This window comes from Exophiala spinifera, assembly GCF_000836115.1.
Source record: "Exophiala spinifera strain CBS 89968 unplaced genomic scaffold supercont1.1, whole genome shotgun sequence".
Classification (NCBI taxonomy): Eukaryota; Fungi; Ascomycota; class Eurotiomycetes; order Chaetothyriales; family Herpotrichiellaceae; genus Exophiala; species Exophiala spinifera.
In genome coordinates, this window is record NW_015622513.1 from 5,316,840 (window position 1) to 5,341,126 (window position 24,287).

The 24,287-nt window shown below is 51.0% G+C and overlaps 5 protein-coding genes across 5 annotated transcripts in view; 1 reads left to right on the forward strand and 4 right to left on the reverse strand.

Annotated features, from left to right (window-relative positions):
• The window catches only part of PV08_01952 (uncharacterized protein), a gene marked incomplete at both ends in the record, with an annotated part of 4,933 nt that extends 3,647 nt beyond the window's left edge, over positions 1 to 1,286 (reverse strand). Inside the window, one exon of the mRNA XM_016376312.1 lies at positions 82 to 1,286. Coding sequence (XP_016241588.1) covers positions 82 to 1,286 — 1,205 coding nt within the window. The remainder of the gene's footprint in view (positions 1 to 81) is intronic.
• Positions 1,287 to 5,281: 3,995 nt separating this feature from the next.
• PV08_01953 (uncharacterized protein) lies at positions 5,282 to 10,266 on the reverse strand (the record flags this gene model as incomplete). Its single annotated transcript, XM_016376313.1, has 2 exons — positions 5,282 to 6,595; positions 6,646 to 10,266. 2 exons carry the CDS (start codon positions 10,264 to 10,266, stop codon positions 5,282 to 5,284), a joined length of 4,935 nt encoding a protein of 1,644 aa, XP_016241589.1.
• A 3,287-nt stretch (positions 10,267 to 13,553) lies between these two features.
• Positions 13,554 to 16,842, reverse strand: PV08_01954 (uncharacterized protein; the record flags this gene model as incomplete). The annotated part of the gene is made up of 9 exons (XM_016376314.1): positions 13,554 to 14,161; positions 14,215 to 14,681; positions 14,732 to 14,992; positions 15,040 to 15,145; positions 15,201 to 15,773; positions 15,830 to 16,207; positions 16,264 to 16,456; positions 16,503 to 16,526; positions 16,576 to 16,842. The coding sequence occupies 9 exons, from the start codon at positions 16,840 to 16,842 to the stop codon at positions 13,554 to 13,556; spliced, it is 2,877 nt and encodes a 958-aa protein (XP_016241590.1).
• Positions 16,843 to 18,967: 2,125 nt separating this feature from the next.
• PV08_01955 (uncharacterized protein) lies at positions 18,968 to 22,002 on the forward strand (the record flags this gene model as incomplete). The annotated part of the gene is made up of 10 exons (XM_016376315.1): positions 18,968 to 19,323; positions 19,376 to 19,463; positions 19,512 to 19,746; positions 19,806 to 19,836; positions 19,895 to 20,137; positions 20,213 to 21,070; positions 21,161 to 21,346; positions 21,471 to 21,621; positions 21,793 to 21,891; positions 21,982 to 22,002. The coding sequence occupies 10 exons, from the start codon at positions 18,968 to 18,970 to the stop codon at positions 22,000 to 22,002; spliced, it is 2,268 nt and encodes a 755-aa protein (XP_016241591.1).
• A 368-nt stretch (positions 22,003 to 22,370) lies between these two features.
• On the reverse strand, positions 22,371 to 24,011 carry PV08_01956 (uncharacterized protein; the record flags this gene model as incomplete). Its single annotated transcript, XM_016376316.1, has 1 exon — positions 22,371 to 24,011. The coding sequence occupies one exon, from the start codon at positions 24,009 to 24,011 to the stop codon at positions 22,371 to 22,373; it is 1,641 nt and encodes a 546-aa protein (XP_016241592.1).
• Positions 24,012 to 24,287: the final 276 nt, after the last annotated feature.

Genomic DNA, 24,287 nt, shown 5'->3' on the forward strand with positions numbered 1-24,287 from the left:
GCCGAGGCAGAGCTTGCAGATGAGGAACCCGCCGAAGAGGAGCTGGCGGATGAAGAGCTCGCCGAGGCAGAGCTTGCGGACGAAGGACTGGCCGAAGAGGAAGTGGTCGAATAGGAGCTGGTCGCTGTGCTACTGGTGCCCCAGCCGCCATGGGAGGTGCTGGTTGTGGACACTCTTGCCGATGTCGTCGTGGACGATGTGGATGGATTCCAGTCTTCCCAAGCATTGTTGCCGCCATCCGAGGGACTCCAGCTGCCATGTCCAGAAGGCACTGGCCACCAGCCTCCATGCCCGGGATCGCCATTGTGGGGACCGCTTGGGACAGTCACGGTAACAGTACTCTGAGCAGGTTGAGTGAAATGAGGAAGAGTGATGATGAATACCTTTGTAACGTAGACATTGAAATTGAACACGGTGGGGCCGGAAAAGGATCGGGTGATAAAGGCATCCCAAGGCTTGCCAGGGATGACTCGAACATCCCGGTGGACAGAGACTTGCGGGCGACCGTCGACGGTAACAGTGACAGTTACTGGAGGTTGCGTGACCGTGACAGGAGGAGCAATCTGAGGGAAAGTCCAGGTATAGACGCCCGCATGTTCAATCTTTCCCGAGCTTGAGCAGTGTCCTCGGGCCGTCTGAGACTTTGGAGGCTGAGCGATCAAAGTCTCGAACCATTCCACACAGTTGGCATATTGTTCACCGGAGAGTTCAGTACCGATTCTACATTCAGTAACTTCAAGGAGTTGAGACTTGGTGCCATCATGGTTCACGCATTTCTCGCACAATCCGCTGCCTTCCCAGCCAGGGATCGGGAGAGGCCCAACCGCGTTATAAGGCGCAACAGCTCGTCGAGTAACCGTTTCGTAAAGCGTGACCTCTTCAGTGGTGGCAGGGACCATCTTGAACCAGTCGATCAGGGGAAACTTGTGGACTAGTGGAACAGATGTAATGTGAGTTAGGGTTTCGAGGTACTCAGATACCCTCACGGGCTGGGCGACTTCGGTTACAGTGGTCTTTTGGGTCGTGGTACCATTCCAGGCGCAAGGAACAACGGTCGAAACATAAGGGTAGGTGACAAAAGGATATTTGGTTGAGCATTTTCCCTTGACACAGGCAGTCGTAGGCTCACAGGTCGAGACCGGTTGGTATTGCGAAGTGACGGTGATCGGAGCATAGACATGGCCTGTTGCACTTGGGCATGGTTCGATAGTAGTGAGAGGACTTGCGATGACTCTGTTGGCGAGAGCCACCGAGGCTGTGACGGCCAATAATCCAAAAGACTTCATCGCCGATAGCACCTGTCTTCAGGTGGACGAAAAGACAAAGAGAGGTTGTGAGGATGCGAGATGAGGAAGAAGGACCCGGTTGAAAGTATGGAAGAGAAGCCATGGATTTATACGTGTCGCCTCACCACAATATCGTCCCGCTCCCTCTCTTGTTAGTCAAATTGAATCCAGTCGTTTTGGCTGTGCCATACGCTATGGGACATGACCTGAGCGTACGGCCTGCTTGTAGTTTGCATAGCCCGTCTGCTGTTCGACACATTTCAGTAAGATCATGGGCTTCACACAGACAACGAGGTGCCTCTCTCCTGGCCCAGTGGGGTTGGAGGAACGAGCGTCCTTAGCAGTCTCAACTGTTAGGTGTATGACCTCGCCAAATCAGTCTGTCAGTGCATGCTAGGAGCATGTTCCTGATGTCCACAAGAGCAACAAAAGGAAAAGAGTCATGCCAAAGTAATCTCAGAGAGTCCGTGAGGAAACCTTCAGGAGGTAGGCCCATCTCAGTTTGCCAATCCAGGCTTGGAAGACGTCTCTAATATCCAGAGATGCTAGGAAGGGGGGAAACTCCATCGGAAAGCAATCACAGAGATCCCGTAAGACGCTTCCTCAGGAGGTATGCCTGTGTAACGTTCGGGGCAACACTCACTCACCCGCTTTGCTCCGTTCACACTCCTCATTTCCTCACAACCTGTTCGTAGCGCCTAGTAAGCCAAGCAGATATCAACCTCGCCTTGGCATGAATTTCCGACAACCGAGTCAGGCCCCGTCAAACATCAACCGTCATAAGGGTCTGTGATTGATAAGGGCACCGAGCAATAATGTGGCTTAGCAGTGGCAGGTGGCAGTACTGCTCTACACGAGCTGGGGCAGCAGAGCAGCGGCGACTTGAGCTGTTATCCAATTTGAATATGTCCTGTGCATGGGGTTGTCATTCAGACTAGTCCAGGTCCCTTGCAGAATGATTTGTCGAGAAGAGGCAGAGAATACAGACCCTTCCTGTCAATATACCAGTGCTGGTATGGGCCCCCGAGCTTTAGGAGGTCAGTGGTCAGTGGTCACTAACATTGCGCGGAAAGTACCGAGACTGACAAGACGAAGACGACCGAGAAGACACCGATCGATGGAAGGGTTGAGTGGAGCGAGCATCCCAGGAGGTCAGGTCTAGAATGGTCCTTCTGATTGACTTGCAATATCAGTCAAATCTGGCTGTTACAATGTTGCGGAAAGCTCAGAATGCCGGGAAGGAGTGTCAGAAGCGTGGTTAGCGACGAAGACCCCAGGAGCCACAGAAAAATGTGCTGGCAAGTGAGCAGAAGAGCCCCAAGGAGCTCGTCTCGAGGGAGCGACTCCATGGTGAGAAGCTGCTCGACGCATATCTCCAGGTACAGGACACCACCTAGTCCGACTCGTCGACGTTGGTATTGAAGAGGAGCCAAGCGTGGCCGGAAATGTTGGTGGATCAGTAGTAGTCCGTAGGTGGATTTGACAGGAGGAAAACGGCTCCCGGAGTCCATCTAGACCCTCGTCGATCACAGCCCTTATTTTCAATTCTTCGCTTCGTCCTGACGGATTGACACAAAGATTACTTCTTCTGCCTCCCTCCCTACCAGTGTGACAGTGTCCCCGCAAACTGCCCGTTACTGCACAGCTCAAGCTTGGATAACTCTTATAGTGGTCGATGCTCATGCCACATCATGAGGGTCTGACAGTCGCGGCGAGCTGTGAGGTCTCGTTCTCAACGGGGACTGACTATATGAGAGAGCTTGCCAGAGTTTTCAATGGGCAGTGGTAGTGGCTGCACTAGTTAGGCCCCATCGGGTGCAAGCATCAAGCTCTGCAGCTGAACGTAAGATCCACATCCGGGCCTGACGTGGCCATTCCAGCTGATCGATCGCACTTTGCTGGGGGGTTGCTTGTTTGCAACCGGCAAAGGGCCATCTGTAGTCTTCCAGGAAATGGTGTTGTAGCGTTGTCGACTGATCAGTGAAATCTATCTTCACTGTAACCACGTGAAGTCGACCTGGGATGTGCAACATGGGGTTGTCTACTCCGTGACGATCCTCGACCGCTCTCGATTCTTCGACTCAGCGAGCGTTCAATGACGGGTCGTTTATCTAAACTTGATAGGCGACGCGTTTGTTCGGCTAACCCGCCCGGCAAAATAGCCTTCTGGTCATAGCTTCTCGCATATTGACTTTGGCTGGCAATCATTATCCGGTGTTGAAAACCCAAGTGGGGAGCTGACTGTACAGACAGTAGGAGTTTAGCGCGAGGACCCAGCGTCGCGGGGATGGGCAGAGGCAAAGACAGTTGAGACGACAAAGAGTTCCTCTGCTTGCTTATTAGTCCTACACTATTGACTGTTTCCTCTCGTCTTTTGTTGACGCCACACGCCAAGTTACTCAGACGCTGCCTGTCTCTTCATATTTCAGCCTCAACGGGGAGCCCCCCCTCGCTTCTTCCACCTCTAGATCCAAAAGCGGATCGGTCAGCAGACGGCGCTGACTCGACCGGCCTGAGCAAGGAGAGCTCTCACTGGCCCATGGCGTGCCGGCAAATCCCCTTTTTCTTGGAGGAAGGGGTGGAGTACTGACAGGACAAAGAGAACAGACCCAGGATATTGGACACGTCAAGCTCGCAGTAGTTGCCGCCACCTGGCTGGGACGGGACTCTATTGCACGTAGATCCGGCGCCCGTGCATCGCTTGGACCATACAATACCAGTAAGAATCAGCGCGACAGACTCGAGAGTCCAGGACTTAGGGCTTGATGTCAAAAGGCAGCTCTGCTAGCCCGAATTCAGGCTAGATTTGTCTTGTGAGACGACTGCGGCATCAACAAGACCCTGTCGCAATACCACAGCGCTACCACAGCAAGGGGGCATCAGGGGAACCGATCTCACACTCCCATGTATACATGATATGCAGTATAAAAGCTGTCTGGAGGCCCTCTCCTTTTCTCAGGGATGCTTCATGCTCTCAGAAAACAAGACCCGCGTACCGCGTCCGCTCGTCTCGTCAAATGGAACCCAACAATCGTTCAAGTGACTTTTTCTTCGGTCAAGGGCCCCCCCCAGAGACTTCCACTGCCCCTGTGGCCCCTGTGGCTGGGGTGAAAAGATCTCGCCAGAACACAGCACTAAGAGCAACTTAACGTGAGGGTGTGAACACGATGACACAGATTTTCTCTTGATTTGGACCGTGACTTTGTATCAGGCATTGCAGGACTTTATCTGGGTCTATCTCGTGATTAGTATATCGCCGTCTTCGCCTGATGGTACGTCCACGAGTATATACCCCATTGTGGCCCAACGGCTCTTGAGTCTTCTTTTGAGGGAAAAAACCAGATTTTCTACAGTAGTATTGCTCCGTTGTTTTTGTTGATTCCCCGTCTCTGAATCTTCAACCCTGTAACTCTGTCTCATCTCCGCCAGGGTCATGACTGTTTCTTCGCCCACAGCCTTATCTCGTTTCTCGTATTGTTCAACGTTTCTTGTCGTTCGCCTTCGGAGACGCGTCCACCGGTCCGGTCTTGATCAACCCTTGTAGAGTCCCAGAAAGAGTGCGGTTCCAGTGGTGTTTGCTAGTTTGAAACGTTGCCATGCGCTGCAGCATATCTTTGCCCTGCAGCATTCTAGGAATTTCCCCCCTTTCCCGAATCCGCCGTGCATAGGCCGTCGTTTTTCTTTTTTCTTTTTTCTTTTTGAATCTCTCTGGCTGCGAGCCCCAGTTGTTGATCCAGGTATCACAAGTGTAGCGTTGATCAAACCCACTAGGGGAACGGGCGAGAGCAAAACATGGTTGAGTTGTTGACAGCTGAATGAGCAATCATTGGGGAGAGCAATATATATTCCTGACATTCACTTCCACTCGATTGAGGCGTTGTCCCTTGGAGCACATATCTTCCTATCAGAGAAAGGCTCCCCATCTGTCATCTAATGAGGTATTTGCTAATCAACCCCGAGGTTATCTGACCACAGTACACATTATAAGTTCTTCGCTATTGCTCCTCAGGCCCCACAGTCTCCTTCTCATCATCCACAGTCTCCTTCTCCTCGTCCACAGTCTCCCTCTCCTCGTCCGCACTCCCCTTCTCCTCGTCCACAGTCCCCTCGGCTTCTTCAGGTTCCGTCTCCACAGGCGCAGGAGGGAACAACTCCTGCACCAATCCCGGCAGGAATCTATCCAACCTCCTCACCGTTTCTGGCCAGATCCGTGAATCGTCAAGTTTGCGCTCTTGCTGCTTGTGATCTTCTTCTCCCACTTTCTCTTCATCTTCGTCATCATTATTGTCTTCAGACTCTGCAGGAGTTTGTGCACGTGGTGATGGTACCACCCCAGGTTGGACAACCGCATTGTCCCTACCCAAATATCCAGTCCCGTCCATGACGAGGAGAACATTCTTTACCCCTTCAAGCACAGCTTCAGCCAAAGCGTCACCTTCAGTGCCTGCATTCATCAGGCGGTCAAGTAGTTCCAATACCTTGATCCACACGTCGCCCATTCGGCCTACCTCGACGAGCCGGTCAAGATATCGCAGGAAGATTTTGCAGAGCACGCTTGCAGCGTACGCTCGCGTGTCGTTCATTCCAGGGGGGTCGATCTGATAGATTTCGGGCTTCAACAGCCTTAAAGTCAACGGGAACAAGACTTCATCGAACATGGCTATCCATTCATGATGTTGTTCCTTGTCTGCCACAGTGTCAGAAAGTAATGTGCGTTGTAATGCTGAGAAAGCTCGATGCCGGATCTCACGACATGGGTTGACACATTGCGTACATAGCGCCCGGAAGATGGGTGACCAGTATGCCGCCCATGCTTCATTGCGGTCGAGATGTGATTGAGCGATGAGGTCAGGAACACGATCATTAAGCTGATAGATCAGGTTGATGGCTTTGTTCGCTCGTTGTACGACGGCACCGTCTTCCTCGCGGGCCGGGTTAGCTTGGTGGCCTCGCTTGGCTGCGAAGTCCCGGCGCTTTTCTTGGATCGAACCGATAGATCCGGCAGCTGCAAAGTCATTGGCCAGTCCGATGACAGATTCAAAATTATCGGCTGTCACAGTCGCGGGCATAGAGGTGGCAAGAGTAGTCAGAATGGCGAAAACCTTTTCGGCCTCGGTTCTGTGCTGATGAAGTCGCTGAAGAGTCGACCAGAAATCTGGAGATGTTGTGATTTCATTGGTGAGGGCACCGGGGACAGCGATGCAGCTGGCAAGGTCTCGCGTGATCGCTGCTGCGGTGCGGTCCAACACAGCATCATCAAAGCTAGAAATAGCATGAAGGACTACAGGGGCGCGTATAAAGTCGAAAGTCTGTCTTGATGTCAGCACCACGATCACATTAATTCATGTGATTGACTTACATAGCCATGTCGCAGCACCTCAAGAAGGTAATGGACGATCCTGGACAGTGCCAAGGGGTGAATATTCGAGGCATCCCTGACAGCATTCTGCAGAGATCCCGTCAAGGCTTCTCCAGCAGCAGCGGTGGTCTCTTCATCCCTCAAAGTCAATATGGTAGCCAGCTCCAAGAGGAAAATGGTTCCCGGATCATACTCGGGTCCAGCCTTTGGTAAGCGATGGCCATTGACTCTCTGAGTCACTGGAAGAGGCCTTTCCGGTTTTACCGTCACCACCGGCGAAGAATCCTCCATTTGAGATAACAAAGCTGTTACGAGACTCTGAATTTGATTTGGAGGAAGAGAAGCCATGTGGTTCAGAATCTTATCGGGTTGGCATGCCCTCACGCAGTCGACAGAGCTGAGAGCGTTCTCCAATTCTTCTTCGGAGGGTTCTGGGGGGTCATCTGCGGCGTAGCTGGACAAGTAAGATGTAAATGTGGAGAAAAGGCCGCTCTCGGCGAGGTTACCATCACGGTCGACGACGTGTGATGGCGGTTGAAGTGGGATTGAGTCTATACCTGCAAATTTCGTGCTTTCAACGTTGGGCAAAGTGATGAGCGAGTTGACAAAGAGATTTCTCAAGATCCGTACGACATATATCCATGTCTCTCCTACTGCGTCTTCGTGCCCTGACAAGATACGGAACAACAAGACGGTTGACAATTGTGCTTTGAAATCTCGCCCAAGTCTCACGGCCATCTCACTGACCATGATGCTCCTTTTCCCAACCTGAACCTCTGTGTTCAGTGAAGTACTGGGAGGTATCTCTGAGGCCAAACCACTAATCTGGCTGATACTGTAGATGATTCGATCGAATGCCTCTGTGACGCCGTACTTGGCCGCAATTTGTGCACATTGGTCAAAGCCAACCACAATCCTGGAAAATACAGCATCGTCGGAAGCCGACATGAAAACATAGCAGAGCGTTGCAATAATCGGTTTCCACGTTGCTTTGAACATTTCTGCATCGAATGTGTTGGTGCGGCATAGTTCCAAGGTACCTGCATCGCTGGTTTTCATCAATAATTCTTTCCAGGCATACTCAAAAGCATGTTTGTTGTCGTGTTCATCGGGTAATATAATCTCATTGTCCTTGATGGCATCGTAAATATCTTGAAGAAATTCTGGCGTGAAATCCTTCCCTGAATTGACACCTCTCAGATTCCTGGAAAAGCCTTCAAAGCCCATGCGGTTTTGCGGCTTGACGTTGGGATTATACAGCTCAGTATTCAGCATGAGGATCGCATAGGTGAGAACAAAGGCTGCATCCTTATCTTCGATCTCCTCTGGGTTAACAGTTGCGCAATACCGATCCGTAAAGATGTTGATAATGCGTTCTATCAGCGCCGATTCGCCCGGAAGACGGAAAGCACCAAGCATTTCTCGAAGTGCTTCGTCGATTCGTTTGTTCTCGAAGTTCAATAAACCAATGAAGGCGGTCAACAGCCGCTCGTTTGTTTTCTTCGTCAAAAACTCGCCCAATACCTTCTTTGAAACGTGCGATGTGCCTCTCAAAAACTGGGCAACTTGCAATGGATCGTCGGGATTCTTAATGATACCATTTCTCACCAGGTAAGCAATTCCGGCTTTAGGGTCGTCGTTAAATTTGGAGGCACCACTTTTGATGATCTTCTTTCTTGCTCTCTGCAACTGCATCTTCTCTATCCGCTGCTGGGCATCTGTTGGTATTTCCTGGTGAAGTCTGTCCGCCATGAACTGGACAAAGCTCAATAGGGAGTCTAGACACAGTGGCGGTACGTTTGTTGTGCTCCATGTTGCCGAGTCTGGGAATGCATTGCGTGCTAACAGACCAACCATGTCTTCACAAAGGTCTTGTCTATCAACGTCGCAATCGTAATTGACAAACAATTCCACCATGAAGCTAGGCATTCGTACCAGTGTACCAATAGCCTCAACCATGGCTTCCCGCGCCTCAGGTCGTCTTGCACCGCCTTCCAGACCCAATTTTTGCCTATCCTTGATTGGGACAGGTGTAGATCGCCCACTGCTGGATTGGGATGGAGCCTGTTTGACAAGTTTCGGAGCTTGGGGTACGCCTTCATAAAGCGCTGGATCAATTCCTGGTTCTTGGGGTATGTCAACGCGAGGGTGTAAACATGCCACAAGATATGACAAAAACAACTCTTGCTGCAATTTTAGTAGTTGTCGGCAAGTAGCAAGCAGTGTCCCGGCAACTCGAAGAGAGCTGTTCAACAGAACCATATTGTCCGAACGAACAAGCTGAAACAAGTGGCGACACAAGTCGTCCTGAACCAATGCTGCAAGGGCAGGCTGTTTGGCTATCCATGGTCCCGAGACTTCCAACGCAACATCAATTATCCTCAGTGCCATGATGCGCATAGGATCAGTATGAGTCCTGTCATGGGGATCAAGGAGGTCGATCAAAACTCGAAATAGCTCCTTGATGGACGGCAACGAATATGGCTCAACCTTTTCATCGTCCTTTTCGTTCACCGGGGCGGCTGTATTCTGTGCCTCCGACTTGGAAGCTGTGACTTCAGATGCTGGTTCGGAGCTGGGCCGAGGATCAGCGTCGACACTGGGCCGTACAGATTCTCCATTCCCCATGACACTCCCGGTCATTGGTGGCTCAATTTTCAGATCTTCAGAAGCATTTATCAGGGCGGTTTTGGTGCCCGAACGACTCCTACTCTTGGGCAGCTCTTCGACTTTGATGTACTTCAGCCGGCTGAAGACGACCTGGCACATGGTGACCATTGCCATCTCGGCCGACCTCCTGAGCACTTCCGACAGCCTTGCTTGACAGCACATGCTCAATCCAGTGCTCATCATTTCGCAAATACTCTCGTCACCGAGTAATTGACCCTCAGGTCTTGATATAATGTTCTCCATCAACCGCAATATCCTCAGCAGTACGACCTCATCTGCAGCAGTGTCACTAGCCTCAAATCGACAATGGGTGATTGCAGCGCTGAGAAGATGCATGGCGGGACCGATTCTGGGGCTCTCTATTGTGATGATGTTGTAGGCAAAGAATTTCGTAATGGAGATGACAGCAAGACTGGTGATGGCAGCGCTGGTCGACGAACTGCGTATAACCTGTAGAAAGGGGTGTAGGAGCTCTGGGGCGTCCACGGTCCTGACGTCCTTGCATCCCGCCAAATCTCGCCTTAACCTCGAGAATGCTGTCAGGAGGGGGTTGTCTTGCAGGCTCTTTCCTTTCTTTCCACGCAGCCCCCAGCGGCTTGCCAGGCTGGCATTCTCATCGTCCGAGAGGTTATTGGCATTCGGCTTTGTCTTTCCTGGATCTGTGATCACCGGGGTCCCTCGACGACTCTGAGAAGGCGAACGCCGCAGCTCCGACTCCTGTAGCCTTGAAGCGCCTCCTCCCAAGATTGTGGCTACCGACGACTGCGCCCACCGAGCATGCTTGCGCATGGCCGACGTTATAGTTATACATTCTGTCGTGATAAGGGCGACCGGGTCGATGGCGATCGCAGGCGTAACGTCGTGAATAACGGGGGTATGGCCTGGGGCCAGTGGATGCATTGACAACGTGTCGTATTCTGGGATTGATACATCTGGGCGAGGGATGGCCATTTTGCCGCAAGAGCACGACAGGGTGCGGGCGCAAGGAGGCCCGTTCGAAAGGTACGGCCACGGAAGATTCGTTCGAGGCTTTGGTTACCGAAGGCTATGGCACATGGCGATGAGTGTGGCGTTCCAGATCTGCAGCTCTCTGGAGAATTGCAAGCATACAATAGTAGCAATATCTGACCTTTAACAGACTACCGTACGTTGTATCTGCATCCCATATACCCAGAACAATATCGGCCAGCAACTGGCGTGGACACCTTGGCTGCTTCATGGTCGCGAGCCGTCGCGTGAAGCCCGGAACCAGTTAGGGAAACTTTGCCGGGCCGCATGCGGGTCACGTGCCCAACTAGGCGCGACCAGGTCGACAGTATCATTAAGTGTATCCTTCAGGGTATGAATACCTTGATCTTCACTTCTTAAGCTTTGAAGCTGGAGTGGACAGGTTTGTATTACTCGATACCACCTTCATCTAACTGCGTAGGGTCATTAACGGACAGAAGCTCTCAAGGAGAGCAATTTGATGTCAAGCATATATATAATATATATTATACACCCCAAACCATGCCTCGTCTCTTCCCATTTTCGTTCAGGAAACGGAGCGCGACCGCTTTAATCAGGCACATGACGGAGCGTCCAGGAGGCCCGGCGGACCTCGGGAAAGCGTCGTGGGAGCACCGTCAGAGTACAGGGGAGCGTGGCTGAGCACCGGGCGAGCCACAGGGGAGCGCTGCCTGATGTCCATCCGCAGAAGCCAGTTCGGGCTCGGGGGTTCCCCTTTGGACCCCGACTATTTCGAAGTGCGGGTACTCCGGGCATGACAGTTTTTCATTCTACGATATGCTTTTGATGTCGTTGTTCTTGCAGAGCGGCGGTGCGCCTGTCTGGATCTCGAAGTGGTACAGCCAACAGCCAAGATGTCTTTGCATAGCTGGCAGGAGGATCCGAATACTCTGGAGGCTGTAGCTATATCCATCATAGTATAGTACGGATTCGAAAATCTCATTGCTTCGAAACTTCGCACCCTCCGTCGTTGGATTGCAGGCAAACCTTGTCGAAGGCATCTCCAACTCACTATAGGCGGATGCTAGGGATTAGTGAGTAAAAAAAGACAGCATTCTCGCAGCCTCGACAATAAAACATTAAGGCTCCCCTCTAAGCCCCACATCCAGCACGAGAAACGAAGAGAACCAGTAAGAGATCAGTTAGACGTCTTCGTTGGAGGGCTTTTTGTTGGTTTCACACACTGTAACTGGAACTTTTGGTGTTTTCTGCCTCCAAATAATTTGGATGTGGAACCCTTGGAGAGATCGACACGCGGAGAATGACCGCCAGCAGCAGCAGAATCCGTTGGCAGTAAGAACATTCCCTCCAGGGTGGTTCAACTAGTTTTGTGACATTTCGAACTCTGCTTGGCATTTTAGGATCGTGGCTGCCTCCAGCGAAGACGCCTTGGAGGCCAGTTTCTGAAACACGCTCCAGAAGGGATATGGATGTACAACACATACTAGCCTGTGTTGAGAGCGGAGAGGGAAACAAACTGGTTGGCGCATTGGCTCGTCATGCCAGTCGTCTTGCCCTCATGGCTCAACAAATCAACATCAACACACCGTGGCCGTGATGAAGGTGCGAAACTGAGATTCTGTCCGCATCAAAATTGTGCTACCAATCGTCTTGGAGGATGAAACGGCCCCCCACCATACGATTTCTGGTGAAAGAGCATAGGGCTCAAGTTCGAGTCTTCTGGTACGGAGCGCTGTGCATCCCTTCAATCTCCCCTAATCCTAACGAGAATCATCGCAAGATGGCGAGTGATGATGGGATGTATCCCAATTCTTCACACTCTCCATGAAATGCCTCATGCTTTCAGAATCTTCGGTTGCCTCCAAAATTGCCTCTTTCAGACACCAAAAGGAGCCAAAACGTCCGCGCTCAGGTTCGAGGGGCGTTCGAGGGGCCGAGTGATTTAACGATCATTGTACGGAGTACAGAGTAGTCGGTGTGGGGATTTTTCCCGAGCCCATCAGGCTGTCAAGGTGGATGGGCCAATTAGGATTTACGTAGCAAGCTCGAAGTCAAGCTCGTCTGGGGAGTTTTACACTCGACGGCTTTCGCGTAAACCGAGTGATTGAACGGCCCATTTGATCTGTTGGCCTCCAATGTCACCCCCCAAGGCTTTCTTTTTATGCCGGTCTGCCTTGAAAAACACCTGCATGCCGGGGTCCTTTCCATATTCGGAAATTTGGAGGCGGAAAATCGCGAATGCAATGCTAGGGGAAATTGGCTCGAGGGGTGCGAAATTCACATTATGACCTCTGTCGAAGAGATTCCAGAAGCCTTCTGGGAGGCCTAATCCGAATCTTGTAACTGCCCGTGAGGCAGTGCCCCCTGAGCCTTGCGTTCAACCCAACGAGCCTATCAAGATCGACCTGGGAGCAGTTGGGACTGCAAAGAATCCTGGGAATTTGCACACTCCCACCAGCTCCCACCGGCTCACACCGGCTCCCATTGTGGCCTTCAAGTGATCCATCTTAAGACACATCTCTCTGACCGCTTTTCCGTCGGCGAGTGCTGGCTTTGCGAAAATTGTGCCTAACACAGTAAGTGGAATTGAAAGACTTCAGTGACTCATTCTTTTCGTTGTCCAATGAAAAGCGGTTTGGAATGGCTTCGATCTAGGATACAATGAGATTTCCATACTCTCATTGCAATTTATCTAAGTTAAGCGACACTTTTCCGCCTCCAAATACCAGGCTACGCGACGGACTCTTCCGTACCCCGTCTACGACTTCCTTTAGAGACCTCAGGATTGGAGCGCAACGAGGTCCGCATCTGACCACGAGTACGGAGTAGACAGACAGCTTTTTCAGCATTTGAACACTTTTGACTCGGAAATTTCTCATTAAAGCCTTGCTATTGGTCTCCAAAGTACATCTCCGTAGAGTATCTTGCGGCTGCACCTTTACCTCTGAGCGATATTTGATCCGAAGATGTGATCTGTTCCTCGTTGGGCTCCCTGGGCCCGCAATGCGACAGGCTCACGAACTGTCTTGCTGAATGCTAGGATAACACGATCAGTGCATATTCGGCCCAAAGGAAAGTGCCTGGAAACATACTGCTTGTCAAGATGTCGCTCGTAAAGGTCTCTGCGGTGGAATTTTTTGTCGCAACCGTCGTGTTGACAATGGAAACCCGGAGGCAGGTGGCTGAGATGATGCCGTCGCAAAGCTTCTGCGCGCATAAAAATCTATTCGGCGTCAGCTATTCCCTATCAAAGAAGCTCGTTGGGACGGTTAGAATACCTTCGTGCATGATTCACAGGCATGAACTCGAAGCCCTCTTTTACCTCTTTTCAGTCGCACCTTCTTGATCCGCTCGCACCTCTCAGACTGAGGTTGAACGACTGGTCGAAGCGGCGCCGATGCAGGAGGTATAGGCATACGAAACAACGGAGGCGTAGGAGATCTGGGGGGAGGCGGCGGAATGAATACGGGCGGGGGAGTGACCGGCCTTACCGGCACAAACTTGGGGAGTTCGACTTCATCGGGGGTGGGATGATACTTTCGGTTGTGCTTCTGCAAACCTGTTTTACTTGTAAATCCTCGAGCAAAAAACTCGCAAGACGGATCCGCGCAACGAAGCGTCTTCATATGGGTTTGTTCATGTTGATTCCGATCCTGGATTGATTGGAACCCGTCCGAATGATAAGGGCATTCGTGAAACCGACACGTGAATTCAGATTCTCCGTACACTTTGCGGAATGTGTTCAAGATCTCGAGATCGATATCGTCCGAGACGTCCTCAGGACTGCAGGTTAGCAGAAACAAGACGACTTCTTGATAGCGCTTGGTGATCGCGCTGAAATGGGTCGGGTCGTGTTCGATTTCGTAGGCATGATGCTCTTTACCGTAGTCAGCGATGGAAGACAAAAAGACTTTGAAGCGGGATTCATACTCTCTGCAACTTCATGTGCATGTTTCTCCTGAATTAAGTGTGCCCGAAACGTCGCAATGTCGACTCCCACTTGCCGAAAAGACTCATAGTCTCCAAATGATGACAGCTCCTCACTTATCTCATTCGCGGTTGTGGTGTCATCCAATTTAAGATTCTTGGCAGCAGTACCAGGCTGAGCCTTCCAGAATTGAGCTTGAAGTGTCTTAAGGGCTTCGGTTATGAGATGCCGTTCATCCAGCCTCTCCAGCTCTCGCGAGCAGAGAAGCAGGTGCTGAAACCAATACTCAGTTGCGTAGTTATGCAGTCCGTGGAAACCTTTCGCAACTTTTGTCCGCACAATGTGGTGAGATGATGCGTATTGGTAGAAGCAGAAAGACGTGTTCAAATATGTAATACAAGCAAATGCCAGGTCGTAGTGTGCTTGAGATTCCCACAGCAATGGCCCAGAGGCTTTATCGAGAATGTATCTGCTCGCAATGGTTAGACTCAAGGAGATGTAGACGGAAGAGAAACACACTCTTTTGCGGAGTAATGGACAAAGTCAATGGTATTGTTCGGTCCTTCTTCAATCAGTGGTCTGCACAGGTCCAAAACTGCGGGCGAAAATTTTGTATCATCGTTCAGGACCAGATTGTCGGCATGAAATGCAATACCGTCCTGGACCTCGTGTATCTTCATCAGCCGACAGGAGCAAGCAAGCCACTCGAGAATACGCCTGGCTTTTGCATATTCATCCACGTCCATTTCCTTGGTGATGCGCTCAAGGACTCGGCCATAGCTGTATCGGCTTAGCGGAGAATATGCGGGTTTCATTGCGTCACTCACGCTTCATCGATCCCTTTGGGCAATCCTTCAACGGTTTTCCTGAGCTCATCCATACTATAGCACTTCCTCAATTCGTCTAGGATTAATCTGACCCAGAGAAACATGCCTGTCGCAGTGTTAGACGAAGCTAGCAGGAGGTCGCAAGTTCCCAGGATGAATACCATCAGCTTTCAGAGCGATAACCTCAATAATTTCCTCCATCTCGTTCTCCTTGCCCTCAAATCTCTCCTTGATCTCTTGCAGTTCTTCCGCTAGATACTTCTGGATGTCTTCCTCGACGCCCGAGTACTCGTCTCGCAGTGAGATACGTGGTTTGCTCTTCATCCTCTTCGAAATGCTGGGTACGTCTCTCGAAGACAGCAGCACCTTGCATGTCCCACCAGTTACTCTGGTTAGTGGAAGGACCTCGGTAAGGATGGACCTTTGCTGAGATTCGGTATATTCATCCAAGCCGTCAATAAATAAAAAGGTCTCTGGAATCATGCCCAAGATCTCCGATAGAAGCTTCCTCACGTGTGACACGGAGGGCGGGAGCGCCTTGTTGGCATAGTTGTCAAACGCATATGGCATAATGTCTGGGTTTGCCCTTAGCAATTGTGCGGCTAGGCCTCGCATCGTCTCAGACAAGATGTTTTTTCCACTTGTATAGGAGTTACAGATTATGTATGCAATCGTGATGGTTTTGGAGTCATTTTGGAGTTTGTCGATGATGTAGGAGGTTAGGATTGTTTTGCCTACACGTCTGAATCAGTCTCGAGTCAGTGACAGCCCGTCACATTGCGGCGGATACCTGCTCCAGGAATTCCATTCATCCAGAGAACTCGTTCTGCATGCGCCTCAGTTTTCCAAGTGACAAACTTCGGATGCCTGAAGACCCAATCACAAGTTCCGGGCTGCCTCTTTGCCAGGAGTCTGTCGAGTTCATCTTCCTGGTCTTCCTGTTGGATATTAAGCCATGCAAGAGTATCACTAATATAGATTTGATTTCGCCCCTTCTCTTGCTTGTCTAGCTCTTCTGCCGCGCGAGTCCTCCATTTTCTCGCTTCCACAATATCAATAGCTATTGCTTCTTTCATGAGCATTTCTTTGTGCTTGGACAGATTGGCAAGTATTCCACTGAATCGGCTGTCGAACGACTTCCACAATGAGTCAAACAGAATATGCCACGCTAATGGCGTGTCAGAAAACTGAGCCTACTAGCATGAGAGGAGTGTCAACACCCACACCGTCTTCTGAAAAGCTTGTATGCACGTTGGTGAAACTCGAGAATATCAGCGTACACAAGTGCCAGGATAACTTTGAAGTTGTCGTCGTCGGAGAATCCGGCTTGCAACCGATCAAAATGGGGCATTGCCGCGGCGATTTCGGCGTACGCGTCCAGGAGCTGATCGAATATCTTGGTGTGCCCACTGGCCAGCTGTGCGATTTAGCATCTGAAATTCGCCCTATCTCGAGGCGTTTACCTGAACCATCAATTTGATTGGGGCCTTAGCTGGCATCAGCAACGGCATCAAAATTAGACACGGTTTGATTTACCCAGATCCAAGGGAGGAATGGAGTGCCGTTGCACAGGACTTCAACGACTTTGGAATACTTCTCCAGATTTTCCAACAACGGTTGGATACGCCGCAGTGCCTGCACAGACTGCCTCGCCCTCTGAGTCTTCTGGATCTCTTCCGCCGTCTTCCAGACATCTTCAAGCTCAGTTTTCTGGAAGGAGATTGCATCGGCAGAGGTCACCGAGTCCTTGAGCTTGCGGAATGCGTCATTTAGGATCGATCCAGGCGATTGACTGGTGGCCATGGATGATTACCCGTGTGTTCTGATAATTTTGTTGAGGAAGTGGTCACGACAGAGGTCAAGTCTTCGCTCTACTGCCCGAACGATCGGTAAAATCATAGTGTAAGGGTATACGGCAAGGCCATTATTGAACGAGGAAGACTCGATATGAGCCTTGTTCTGGGCGAGAGCGGACGAGGGCTGGAAATTTTAGTAAATTGAAGATAAGATTGAAGCCAACCACCGCACAGCGAAAGCACGAAGTATCGAATGAATTGGCAGATGCAGTGACGGTGACTTCCAACTTGCGGGTTGGAAGCTGGGCTGAAACCTGAGCGCGACGGGGCTGATCACCAGTTGCAGATCACGTGAGGCAACCTTCTCTTGACGCGTAAAGTGGCCCAAATCCCGCCTCGGCGGCACCATGCGTCCGAGTGTCCGCCCGGGTTCTGCCTACCGGCTTTGGCCTGCGCCTCGTGCCGCAGACGTCGCAGAAAAGTTCTTTGCTTCATCATCCCACTCACCGCTTTAGTGTCTAGCAGAATATGCCCTTGATTGGTATCGATCGAACCGCAATTTCTCCGAGCGGCACGACAGGGGGAAGAGGTAAGGAGAGAGTGGCCTCCGCCACCCGTTTTCGAGTCACACGCAACCGAGGACGATTTGGACGCTAATGACAGATTGGTACATATGCAGAGAGTGCTAAACCTCAAAAAGCAGCTTTGATCGGCGACCATATTCGCGAGATATTGATTGGACCGTTGCAATTCCTGCTCCGTTTGCGGTGAACTCGCACTAATTGCTTTCTTCCCGACATTTACAGGTGAAGCTCAATTCTCTCGTGGGCTGAACGTGCACGACAGAGCCCTCTGCTCCGCTAAAAAAGAGTCTTCTACGATGTAGTCGCTGGCCAGCAGAGATGAAGTCCATGGAAGCTATTCCACCTCAAAGTTGGAGCCCAAACATAGCCACAAGCGTCCTCGTCTCAGAGGCGCAGCGGGAGTCGATACTCACAGGGGCTGTCTTGATCGCAAAGCATGTTTTTACGAAGATGTCATTGGGTGCTCTGTCCACCTAAACGCTTTCATGTCGAGACCGTGTTTTATGGGTGGAGGCGCAGCTGAACCTCGCACACCGACAAGGACGAATCAATGGCAAAGCCCGTTTGCAACCCTAGAAACCCTCTTCAGCAGCCTTGTATGGAATCCCGACTGGGCCGTGGCTGAGTGACTAACCAGCCTTGTCAGGCACAACCTCCTCTGGACTGCACGTCACATTGATAGGCGACTACCTCGCAAATTTCTTAAACGTCTTCAGCCTTATCAAGTTTCAGCCTCACGGCCATCCAATTTTTACCAACAAAATATGCTAAATCTCAGTTAAGAGGAAACACACGAAGTTCTCTGGAGTCGAGAGGGTGTCGCTGCTATTGTCACTAATCTCCGAGGACCTTTGTCGTTCAGCATGGGTGACGGATACCCTTCTCCTTGGTTCGGCGCAGAGCTTCCTTTGAATTACTCAGACTGCAACTTGAATGGCCACAAGCGGCAGAGACTTGGTCAAGGTGTGGAAACCGCCTCTAGAGTACCTTATACCAATGCATGGAATATGCCATGGACAAATAGCGAGACATACTCACCGTACCAAACCACCTTCCCAACAGGCTTCTCGTCATGGGAAACACTGCCCAGCATGCAGACTTTTCAGGTGCAAGACAACGTCGGAGGTTTTGGCTTTGAGATCGGAGATCCTTTTGTCGATGGATGGAGCCGCGACGCTCTGGCATTTTCTGGCGCAGAGACAAATGAAAGTCTTCAAGCAGACGTGATATCTGGGCACGAAGCTTTTCTCGACAAATCTTTGTGTTGCTTTGGAATGGTAACGTTCTCTCGATGCCTAAGCAGCCCCGCCGGCTCACGATGCATAGTTGTCACAACTACCTATCTTTTCTAGCCGCTCTGGTTTATCTACTGTGGCGTCGTCTTCGTTGGACCTACGGTTCATAGCGCCCAATTCCCTTCATCTCTTAGATACCGGAGGGGATTTTGGCTCCCTCGAGGAGCGCACCGCAGAGATTCTCACCACATTGGCCGCTTCAGATCGAGTTTCGTTCCAATTATATGCATACGTCACGAGGCGACGAGCCAAAATGAAGGATACCAAAGGGAAGAAAGTCGGGCAACATGATCTCCAATATCTGATGAATGCGATCATCTTTGGGCCAGAAGAGTTTTGCGACGGCGTGGGAACTTATCTCGCGAAGTGCAAAAAGTATCTCCAGGATCCAGTGCAATGCAATCGCGATGTTCCTTACTGCAATCCACATCTCTTGTCACGACAGCAGGAATTAGTCATGACGTCTTCCCTGGTCATTAAGACCTCCGAATCGTCGATGCAAGAAGTCGTGAATGTAGATGCTCCCCAAGACCTCTTTTCGCGACTCTGTGACGATGACCACCTTCAACTGACAGAAACTCCGGACCTATTGCGCACTCCTCTCTACAAGTACGGCTTTGAAAGACGGGGGCATTTATTCATGATTCTAACATCTATCTAGGCATCAGAAAAAAGCGTTGACTTTCATGAAACAGCGAGAAATGCCCTGGTCATACGAGGAATCGCCTGATACCATGTGGGTCCGGGATGTGGACGAAACCGGAGAATTGATGTTCGTCGCTGCTCTGGGTTGCGAGGAAGAGCCAGCTAACAGCGGTAGATACACAAATTTAGTCACTGGTAACTCTCAGCGGACCGAACCTCGAGAATCAAAGGGCGGGCTGTTGGCTGATCAGATGGGATTGGGCAAATCTCTGACCATGATTTCTTTGATCGCCTCAAATCCAGCTCAGTTGACTTCTTCGCTCACGTTTACCGCAAACGGAACAATCCGTCGCATCAAGTCAACCTTGATAGTCGTGCCTTATTCTCGTGAGTGGCTGTGTCTTCTTCATCTGTTAACCATCAGGAGCTCACAGATTTGTTCATAGTGCTAGATACTTGGGACACCCAACTCCAACGGTACCTACCCTCAACTCGATGACACCCTAAAAGGGTCAGGAACTGACGACCCCATCAGGCATCTGAAACCAAACTCTCTTACATGGTACCGATTCCACAGTTCGCAGAAACGCAAGTTGCTTGCCTTGGGTGGCTATGATATTGTGATCGCCACCTACGAGACCCTTATGGGCCAACAAAAGAAGCACAATGATCCTGCCTACACGGATACGACCTTATTCTCCTTTGCCTGGCATCGGATTGTCCTTGACGAAGGCAAGCTAAAACAACCTTCTTTGCAGATTATACATGGACTGACTCAGTAACTTGAAGCTCACATCATTCGAAATCGATCGACCGCCATTGCGCAAGCCTGTTGCGCACTTCCAGCAAGTAGACGATGGGCCATAACGGGCACACCAATCCAAAACAGGCCCACCGACCTAGGCAGTCTCCTTGAATTCATTCACCTTGAACCTTTCACGGATCCCAAAGTTTTCGAATCCACTGTTGTCAAACCGTGGCTCAAATCCGACGACAAGGACACATCTCGACTCAAGAAGCTCATCCGATATGTATCGCTGTGTCGTAGCAAAACAATCATTGATCTTCCTCCTCGCCGAGATGTGATCAAGTATATCGATCTAGGCCCCGAAGAGAGAGATCTCTACGAATCTGCCAAGAACCGGACGATTCAGAAACTCGACGAGGCTCTCTCCGTCAATCCATCGACACCGGGGATGTATTTGAATGCGCTGGAATGGTTGAACGAACTCCGCTTGTTGTGTAACCACGGATTGATGCAATGCAGCCAGAAAGAATTACAAAAGTTGACCGGTCCATTATCAGAGTCTGCCTCGGTTGCGACGATCTCTCAAGGGGAGACCTGGTACAAATCCACAGCCAAAAAGGCCTTTGCCACCCTCGTTAACAGCGGGTCCGCGGTGTGTAAACTGTGTCAGACAAACATGGCTGCCGGTACAGGTGAGGCGGATGGTTTCGAGCACACGAAACCCTCTCTGTCCAAATGCCTGACAGTCATCTGCGGCTCTTGCATTCAGAATCGCCCCAACGGCGGAAGGGTAGCAGGATGCGGATGTAATCCACCTTGTCCCAAGGCCGAAGTCTCTTGGGCATCTGAGATTTCCGACCGACAACCACGGGCTGGTCTTCCCGAGGTTGAGGAAGCAAAAGTCTCCACGAAGTTGAAGACCTTGCTCAAAGATCTTGAGGTGAATGTGAAGACTGAGAAGAGGTATGTTACCTATCAACTCAACCACCCTCGTCATCGCCCCCAAAACACATATCATTATATAGCTCTTGAATGTGTCTGACTTCCATTCAGCGTCGTCTTCTCCTTCTGGACCTATACATTAGACCTCATCGAATCACTGTTGAAAAAGACGTTGATCTCCTACGTCCGCATCGACGGCAGTCTGTCCGGTACACGGCGCGAGGAAGCCATTCAGAAATTCCAAACCGAAGATTCTGTCCGCATCATATTGGTGTCGATTACCTGCGGCGGAACCGGGTACGTTTGCCTCCCCAAAAAGAGAAGGAATCCCAGAAAGACGTGCGCGCACACAGAGACATCCTCCTTCCTCTGACATTGCGGTTGACTAACAAGTCCTTTCGATTTCGGATTATGGCTATAGACTCGATTTGACTGCCGCTTCACGGGCCTACCTCCTCGAGCCACAATGGAATCCTATGATTGAAGAACAAGCACTCTCGCGCATCCATCGACTCGGTCAGACGAAAGAAGTGAAGACCGTCAGATACCGTGTGAGAAATTCGTTTGAAGAGGTAAGCGACTCCAACAAGAAAGTGAAAAGCTTTTCATCCTCCGTTGAATGGCTGGCAATGGTCCCCCATTCCCCCCTTTCTACCCCTACCTCCTTCGTTTCCTCCTTTTTTATCCTTCTCGTCTTCAATATCGTCATTCATATGGACGAGCACTGATCCGTTTCCGTGTAGAAAGTTGCAATAATTCAAGATGCCAAGAAGGACATCGCAGCGGGTGCTTTCTCTAGCAATCAGCAGGTCGGGGTGGTAAATAGTACTAGTCGGCTTCAGGTATGTGCTCTTCCTTAGTCTCGCGTGCCAAAGCCGTCGTTATGGGAAGAGAGAACGGAGAGCAGAGAGCTGATCAGGTTTGCGGTGCAGGAATTCCGAGACGCATTTTGAAGGACAACCTTTTTCGGTCAGATGCAGCCCGATCACATGTTTGATTCGATGTCCCGAAACCAGATTATACATGGCTTCAAGTTCAGTGGACAACCTGTCACATCAACGAATACCCTCGACACCCCATCGCGGTTGGATGTGCGTAATGTTAGCGCCTCGCTGGCACGTGGGGGAAACGGGCCAGAGCCATGGGGGAACAGAAGCGAGCGGACGAGGGAGCGAGTCGACTAAGTAGTCGTTAACGGGAGCGCAGTCGTGAAAGACGAATGTTCAGGGATTATAGATATACTCATATCTACCCGTCTTCAAAGACCCCGAACAGGCCAGCACTGCGCCATACAGCTACACTATCTGCCAGTCCCGCACTTTCACAGCTTAACTCTCTCCTGGCTACCTCCACTCAACCTCCTGATCTGAGGACGGAAGTTTGGACTGGGTGCCACACTACTCGACGACGGCTGACTGTCAAAGCTCGTCCCCAGGTTGGAAACATCATTACCTTCCGACATTGAACTCCGGGCGGACTGAGCTGCATGAGGAGGTTGAGGTTGAGTTGACGGTGTACGGCCACGCATTGCTTGTTGTTGTTGGCCGATTCTCTCTCTGTTCAAGAGCCACTGCACCTGCGCCCTGGTGCTGAATAGGGCAGCATTGGTATGGGCGAGGTCCTCTTTGATTCGCAGAGTCTCATTCATAATCTGCATCGACGTGCGCGCATCAAGGTCCGATATGTGGTTGTGGAGGGCTGCAATGTCTTGCTCCATGTTCGACACGTTTCCGCGCAGGGACTCGTGATTTGCCAAGAGTTGCTGTTGTGTCTGAGAGATGGAGGCGACGTTCAGATCAGGCGAAGGCGTCAGTGCTCGAAGATGTGCGGGCATGACAAGGTCCCGATGTGATACTGCTGAGGGAATATCGTCCCTTTCGATTTCTTCGATATCCGACGCTTCACCAGCAGGAGAATGATCCGACTGGTCTAGACGGTGTAGCACTCGATCATTGACGATGTCATTTAACTTTTCAAACCCTGTTTCCAGAATTTCGTTTCGGACCTTGACCATCGTCAACTGCTCTTGTAGGGAGTGCAGTAAGTTTGACTGTCTCTGCAAATATGGCGCCATACGAGCCATTGGACACGACTTGATATGCTCGCTCAAATCTTCGTCCTGTACATCCTCTGCGCATCCATAATGTCTGCCTGGACATACATCTTGCTCCTCGGAACTGCAGACGTGACTTTGATCTTCTGCAAGACACTCCTTGGCCGAGATGCGTTTCCCACATTGCTTGCAGTCCACACCTGTGTTTGGACAGTCTTCATCCTTGTGTTTCAGCCATTCTCCGCGGCCGAGCTCAATCACCGCCCCGCAGTCACATTCAATTTGAGAAGTGTGTATGCACTGGTTAGGGACGTAGTTTTTTCTCTTCACCAACCGGTCGCATTCCGCATCTGGGCATTTCAGTCTTTCGTGCTCACATTCTTTTGTAGCATGTCGCTCAACGGCTCCTCTGGGCACAATCTCTTCGCAGTCTTCATTCGGACATCGTACTCGGATCTCGTTGCACATGTTGACGATTAACCGCGAGGCTTTGCGAGGCCCAGACAGGAGGAAAGACCGACATGTAGGGCACTGTGATCGTAAACCAGCACTGGCCCCTTCACGGTACTCTTTCAGGCAGGAACTGCAGAATGTGTGGTCACATTCCAGGACGACTGGTTCGACGAACGGAACATGACAAATAGGGCACATCAAGTGGGGTTCATATTCCGTGACATAGTCGAGTGCGCGAAGATCGATGGTCGGAGTAGGCTTCAGATTCGATGCATTGCGAGAATGCCGCTGTAACGGATGAGACCGAAGCGAAGGAGATCTCGGCGGCGAGATTCTTGTGCGAGTGCGAGCGAATTCGGCAAACAGAGTGTCGAGATGGGGCTGGATGGGACTTGGTAGAGACACATCGTCGGGCAGATGGCGGGTGGCCAGAGGCGTAACTTCGTTGTCGTCCATCTCTTCAGTCTGTGATGTGAATGTGTCGCATGTGTCGCATCTTTCCGAGGACACTGGAGAGATTGTCGGAGGGTAGAATAGCAAAGGAGACGTGGTTAGGTTGTATTGACATGGACAACATCTGATGCGGAGGATGCGTGTGGACAGGCCAGGCCATACGAGTCCCTGCATTAGTTGCTTCCAGATCCCCGGCGTCACGTGATTGTACCCCAAGTCACTCCCGAGAGGCACAGCCGAGGTGGCATGACCAAGAGAGATCTCAGAACGAGGGAGATG